This window comes from Cricetulus griseus, chromosome 5 (genome assembly GCF_003668045.3).
Source record: "Cricetulus griseus strain 17A/GY chromosome 5, alternate assembly CriGri-PICRH-1.0, whole genome shotgun sequence".
Classification (NCBI taxonomy): domain Eukaryota; kingdom Metazoa; phylum Chordata; class Mammalia; order Rodentia; family Cricetidae; genus Cricetulus; species Cricetulus griseus.
The window spans coordinates 103,904,934-103,911,800 of record NC_048598.1 but is presented as its reverse complement, the minus strand read 5'-3'; the positions used below and the strand labels follow the sequence as shown (position 1 = coordinate 103,911,800).

The following is a 6,867-nucleotide window of genomic DNA, read 5'->3' as shown; positions in this document are numbered from 1 at the left end:
TAAATGTACCCTAGTGCACACATGCATATGCTCCCCCATAAATTTAGAGAAGTCACAGAGAAGGTCATTATAGCAAACTCTAAAAACCGGAGTAAGATGCTGATGATTTATTATGTGATAGAAAAGGGTTCTAAAGGAAAAACAGCACTGTACCCATCACCCACTGATTGAGCCACCCTGTCCCAGTAGCTATCTGAATATCTACCATGTCAAAGAAAATGCACATTGCAGAAAGAGACACTCAGAGTCCAGTGGCATTGATGCCAGGGCTCAAGATAAACCCAGGAAAGTACTTTCCATTTGTGCCTGTGGCCTAGCTGATTTAGGAAATGCTCCTGAATGCTTTGAATTTGAAAGGTACATAATATCCAATTCTCTCTTCTGCAAGCTGAGTCATTAGCGCTGTTGCTGAGGCTATTTGGTAATGGGCACTATTTAAATGAAGCCAAAAAAAAGTACAATTTCAAACGAATTGCTTTTTAAACTGTCAAATAAAAGGAATCCATTTGTGCATGTGAGATCATTCCAAGGATTCTAACTATTAACTGAAAGCAGTTGAAAAATGTCAAAGAAAAGAAGTGTTCTGTACCAAGGCTGGCTGAATGCTTCCAGGTGGAAACTAATGACTCCTTTGACCGGATCTAGATCAAAACTTTCTGTTTTCATTAGTCCTATGTGAATTTCATGGATGCAAGTTTTAAATATTAATTCTTAGAAACAAGCCACTGGGTTTATTGTTTGTTTGTTTTTTGCTACTGCCGCTTTATCTAATGTCACCTGAATGCTGTCTCAGATATCAGACACAACTATATTATGTCAACTCTTTTCTCTGTCTTAAATTGGGTATCAAGGGCCCTTGCCAAGCAGCTTTCCAAGTAGCATATTTAACAGTTTCTTCATTCCTTTGTTATTGATGAATTCATCCTCGTCTAGTCAATAAGAAGGAGATTCTGAGGGTGTGTGGAAAGTAAGTTTTCAGTCTCCAGTGTTGGTGTTTAGTAGCTAGCACCAAACTGGAGGATGAGCCTCCATGGTGAGACAATACTACAGACCAGACAGAATTCTGGATGGTTCTACACAAGGCCCACCCACCTTGGCTCTTTCTGTTTCATACCCTCTAGGGCTCTCCACTTGTGGATTAGTTTTGTGTCCATTTCTTCAGTATCTTTGTGGTGTCCATTATACTGGCAAATTATCCTGTGCTTTCGAGTTCTCTGAGAAGTTAGAAATGAGGCTGTGATTCCCTGCTTCAGACCCTATCATGTTTCTCCCTCCAGATCCCTTGTCTGGGGATGGGCTGTCCTCCTCCAACTCTATGATAGGGAGGGGGGAAAACAGTAAAAGCCCAAGAGTAAAAACTTTGTGTCCTTGAGAGCAGCTAGTAGTTAAAACCTTTCTAACAGATGTTACTATTGTTTACCCCATGATTAAAAAAAAAAAAATGCCTGCAGTGGGAACCAAGAGCCAGAAGTTCAGCAATGGGAAGCTCATCCCTGCAGATAAAGCTCAGCTGGAAATTGCAGCTGACTGCCTCGATTGCCCCAGACACTTTCTGCTGGGTGTTTGTAAGCCTTGGATTTGGTGATGTTCCGCTGTGTATCCACCTGCTTACCTGTCTGCCTGCCTGCTCTTTGCCCTTTTACTGTTTTTCTATAGTTAATAAATCCACCCATTCTCTGGACCATACTAAACAGTGTATAGAAACAAACACACTGAAAATAGTGATTCCCACCCCCTCCCCCACACACTCCCCTTCCTACCACAGCCCCAGACCTCTAGGTAACTCTTAGCAGTGCCCCTCTGCTTGGCTAACAAATGTAAAACGACCTTGCCTATGAAGTACAAAGGAACCTTGCAAGTGGTGGCCAGCTGAAGGAGGCGTTTTGGGACAGTCCCCAGAAGGGAATTCCTCACACTTGACTGTGCCCAACGTCTCTAGGGACTCTGGTTTAAAATGCACATTGTTGCTCAGTAGGCCTAGGGTGGAGCTGTGCTGCCTGCAAGTCTCCTAAGCACCCAGGCAATGCCTTGGCTGCTGTGGATCCACACTGTGGCCTAATGAGCAGCAAGGGAATGCAGGCTCTCTTTGCAAAAACACTGACTTCCAGAATCCCACTTAGCAGGCAGGCATCTGAGGGACCGTCCCCCTTTGATTCGGGGTTCCTTGAAAGCAGACACTGGGTCTTAATACACATTGTTGTTGTTGTTGTTGTTTTGTTTCTTGGCTGGCTGGCACTTGGCATGGAGCCCACACATGGTGCATATGTATTTATTTAATTAAACAGAGTTGGCTTTGATTCAAATATGATTTTAACTGGACTTAACCCCTAGTAGGCCCTAGATCAGCAAGGGATAACAACTCAGACAGGGAAGAAGTCTGAGTTACGGATCCTTCCCGATAAAGGTCCCCTTTTATCTGCACCTGGATGACACCTCCGATGCTCTTCGGAAATTTCACTCCTGTCACATTTTAAATGCGGTTTACACTAGGGAACCAAGAGGATGGGAGGTGGGCAAATAAACCCAAACCAGAAAGTCATTCGAAGCTGTAAGGTTGCAAAACACCAAAAGCTCGCAACCGTTGGGGGTGGATCCTCAGAACTGCCGGGTTTCTCCCTCTGCCAGATTACCAGCGTTTCGTAGGTCTGTGTTGCGCCCCCCGCTACTCAAGTCCCTAGTTAGCCCGTAGAGCCCTGCAGAAACCGGTCCCGGCGGGCGTCGGTTGGCTTGGTGCAAGCCTGTTTGTTAACGCTGAGAGAGCAATTAAGCTGCTTGTGCAGTGGCGATCTAGGGGAGGTGGTGGTGACCGCTTGGGTCGTTCTGGGGTGGGGTGGGGAGACTCGTGGGGAGCTGGGACCCTAGCGGAAGAGCTCTATAGAAACCCTGGTTCTGAGAGTCCTTGGCGATGCGGTAACCTGTTCCTCTCTACAGCAACCACAGATGCTGAGGACTCATTTCGGCTCCCCAGGTTCAGAGGGAGGGAAAAGGGGGGCAAGGAAAGGGGATTATATTGGTCAGTGGTTGGGCCTCCCCCGAGGGAAGGGAGAAGCGCAAGAGGCCCTAGGGGAGGTGTACACGCGCAGAGAAGGGAGGGTGAAAGGCAGGCGGGCGGGAGGGGAGGAGTAGGGAGGCGAGAGCAGCTTGCGGGAGGCGCCACGGCCTCGCAGACGCAGGCGCCGGCCGCCGAGGAGCCAGAGAGAAAGTTCCCGGGGACAGTGCGCCCGCAGGAGGGCCCGAGCTGTGGTCGCTGCCCGAGACTATCTCGAGTTCCGCGTGTGCAGCGCGCCGCTCGCCTGCACGCACTTGGCTGCCGGGGCTCTGCTTTCCGAGAAGCAGAGGAGCCTCGCAGGCGGGCAGCCGGGGCGGCCGCGACTAAACTTGGACGAGGAGGATGCTGCGAGTGGGCGCGGCGGCGCGGGGCGCGGGGGCGCTCGCCAAGCTCTGATCGCTCCCGGCGGGCTCCGAGCGCGCCGAGGCGCAGTAGGCAGGTAGTGGCTTCAAGCGCCCGGACTGCGCCAAAGCTACCAGCCAAGGCCGCCAGCGCCACCGTGCAGACGTCGTTTCTTCGCCAAGGAGTCATGGTGCCCGCAGCGCGCAAGCCCCGCGCCGAACTCTGAGCTCCGGCCGTGCAGTGCGTCCCCTCCTCCGGTATCCTCATCCGAGCTTCCCGCGCCTGCCTTGCTTGCAGATCATGAAGCTATAGCCTGGAGCCTCTTGCCTCTGAGCCCCGCATCGTTCCGCTGCAGCCCTAGAGCTGCTGGACCACCGACAGCTCTCCGACCCTTCAAGCTCGGGATCTTCTCCCAGGGACGCCGAGCGCTCGGAAATGGCGCTTCGCGGACCCCTCCGGCCGCGCAAAGTTCGCAGGAGGCGAGAGATGCTGCCGCAGCAAGTTGGCTTCGTGTGCGCCGTACTGGCCCTGGTGTGCTGTGCGTCTGGCCTCTTCGGAAGCTTGGGTAGGTGCGGGGAAGGATGTTCTCCACCCCGGGAGTTGGGGACCCTGAGCTGGGAAGCCTCAAGGCAGCTCCAGCTCCTTCCCTGTCACATTGGTCCCCAGTGTTTACCCTCCCCGCTCCGGCGTGGGGGTGGTAGTGCGCTCCCAGGAGGGTTGAGACACGCGCTGGACTGTGGCGCCGGTTCCGCTCAGCTGCTCAAGCTCCCTGGGGTTCGGATGGCTGTAGGTGTGTGTTGCTGGGACCGAAGCCTGCACCACCTCTCCCTGGAGTGTGCGGGGTAATGGGCAACCCAGGGCGGCCCAGGGGTAGATTCTCCTCCAGCTTTAGGGTGTGTGAAACGGAGAAGTGCACTTTCCTGTTCTTCGTGGCTGCAAAGGCTGTGCTCAGTCCCTTAGAGACTCAGAGTCTCAGGCTAGGTCTCAGCTCTCCCCTTGCTACCGCTCTGGTCCAAATGGGCAGCCTGGGTTTCCTCCCTGAACCCTAAACGGAGAGAGGCAGTCTGTCCCCGCGGGAGACTGCTGCCTTGTTCCAACATCGTTTCTCTTAACTCCGCTTAATCCCCACGGAAAGGGAGGGCTGGCTAGCAGAGCCCTGATCTACACTCCTCCAAGCAGAAGGCGATCTGAGAGTCTGTTAAAACATGCAAATTTCAGGAGTGGGGAAAGAAAAGAAACGTACGAAATATCTATTTCAGGGGGAGTTGGGCTCCTGTTTTAGTCTTTAAAGGACATTAACTGCCTAGATAGTTCAGAGGTGGGTGCTGTGAATCCTTTGGGGTCCCCGCTTGTAAAATAAGCGTTGCCAATTTAGCCACCAAGGCAGAGGTACAGCGGAGGGAGAGCACCTTTTGGAGTGGCTAGAAAGCCCCATTAACATAGCGTATTGGGACAGTTTAGAGACCTATGCAGTGAAGAGAAAAGCAAGTGAAACCTGATTAAACTTTAAAAAGCAAAAGACACCACTATCTTTCAACACCCAAACTGCGATTTGGGGATAGAGGGCTAAAGAGTGGCTAAAGAAAGTTTATTTTTAAGACCCCAATACCCAATACTTTGCAATTGGACAATTAAACACAAGAAATAACAAAATGTCTAGGCTGTGAGGTGCAGGCATTCTGGAAGAGGTATTTCTACCCAGCTGAAACAGTGGGCATCCTGATAGGTAAATGGATACTTAGGGTGCAGTCTGAAGCCATAACTATTTTATTTGCTAGATCAGGAGTTAGCTTAGGGTATTTAGCTATTTCTGCTCAGAGGCATCCATGCCTTCTCTGGCTCTGTGTGATCCCTGGACCACAGCATAATGACCTGGGAGTTTGAAACTACAGACTCACAATCTCCACCTTGGACCTCCTGAATCAGAGTTGTATTTTGACCGGATCCCTCAGTGATGAGTGTGTACACCTGGCCACCTACCATCAGCTGGCTGAGCTCACAAATTTAACCATCCAGGTGTAGGGACCACCTTGAGCAAATTTACTGAGAAAGTATTTAATGCTCCTAATGAAATCCTTTGTTGAGTGGGGGTGGGTGATGGGAGCTGAGACCAGCCCAGTCTTGTCCAAGGTCAGAACACACAAGGACCCATGTGAAACTAGACACAACGGATTAGATTCAGGAAACAGAATACTGTGTGTAAGCAGGTGATAGCAAACTGCCAATCACAACATCACTCCCTACAGGTGGTTCGAAATAGCAAACCTGGGGCTGGATAGATGGCTCAGCGGTTAAGAGCTTGTACTGCTCTTCCTGAAGACCTGAGGCCAATTCCCAGCACCCCTAGTCATGCGGCTCACAACCACCTGTAATTCCAGCGTCAGGCAGATCTGACTCTCCTGGCTTCCATGCACACTTGAACTCAAGTGTGCTTACCCCTACACAAACAAATACATATAGTTAAAAATAATTTAAAAAATAGCCTATGGCTATGGCTGACCTAGCTCTATGGACAGGTATAAGGTCAGTTTTGAGAACTCAAGAATCACGCTCACCTGATGGTATCCGTGACTTATTCTTTCCAATCCAGGCCACAAAACAGCTTCTGCTAGCAAACATGTTCTGCCAGACACATGGCGAAATAGAAAGTTGATGGCACCGATAAATGGAACTCCGCCTGCTAAGAACTGCACAGATCCTGGTAAGAAGATGTGGTCTCCCCTTTCCTTCAGGCATTTAACCCAGATTGGATTTGATGCTTATGTGGACAGATCCAGCTATTGTTAGGAAAGATTGTCTTGGGAACCTGAATGAGAAAGGGTAGCTTCATGGTGTTGAAATGAAACCTATAGATATACATCAGCCATGCTGCTAAGCAACACAAGAGCTTCCTTTATCCAGCAACTATGAAGGTCATACTCAAGAGTCTAAAATGTATCTTTTGTTCTAAAGGTGATGCATTCCCCTGCTCTCTTGATTCTTTGGCTTTGCTCTGGTGTCTTTGCTCACTGTGCGCATTCGATGACCCCCTTGGGACAATGAATCCATAGCTTCTGGAGGGTATCTTGGTGAGATGCTCTACCAGGATGGGAACACTCCAGGCCACTGAAAGGGAGAACTCTGTGTTGGTTCCTGGGCCCTTCCTTTCTAATGGAAATCCTCAGGTAGTTGGATTCTGCTTGTTCTGGGAAGCAGTTTTAATGTGCTTTTCTGGGGGTATCTTGGGTGGTAGGTTCCCAGGGGTAACATCTGGTCTATTCTGCTCAGGCAGGCCTCTCTTAAACCAGCACAAAGATCCACAGGAGTAGAGAGTATACCTGCTGTCAGTAGGCACATGAAAGCTGCCTAGACCTCTCATAGGGCAGGTTTAGGGCATTTGCTCTTGATCATCTCTTGGGGTCTTTGTGAAGAGAATACAGTTAGGTGAAGAATTCAAAAGCCCTAATGGGAAATAGAAGATCTTGCTGTAGATGGCT

At 50.1% G+C, this 6,867-nt stretch overlaps 1 protein-coding gene across 2 annotated transcripts in view; it reads left to right on the top strand.

Annotated features, from left to right (window-relative positions):
• Positions 1-3,826: 3,826 nt before the first annotated feature.
• The window catches only part of Slc24a4 (solute carrier family 24 member 4), a 134,065-nt gene continuing 131,024 nt past the window's right edge, over positions 3,827-6,867 (top strand). For both annotated transcript variants that reach the window (XM_035445738.1, XM_035445737.1), the window contains exons 1-2: positions 3,827-3,956; positions 5,982-6,092. In XM_035445738.1, the coding sequence (XP_035301629.1) occupies positions 3,827-3,956; positions 5,982-6,092 (241 nt within the window). The remainder of the gene's footprint in view (positions 3,957-5,981; positions 6,093-6,867) is intronic.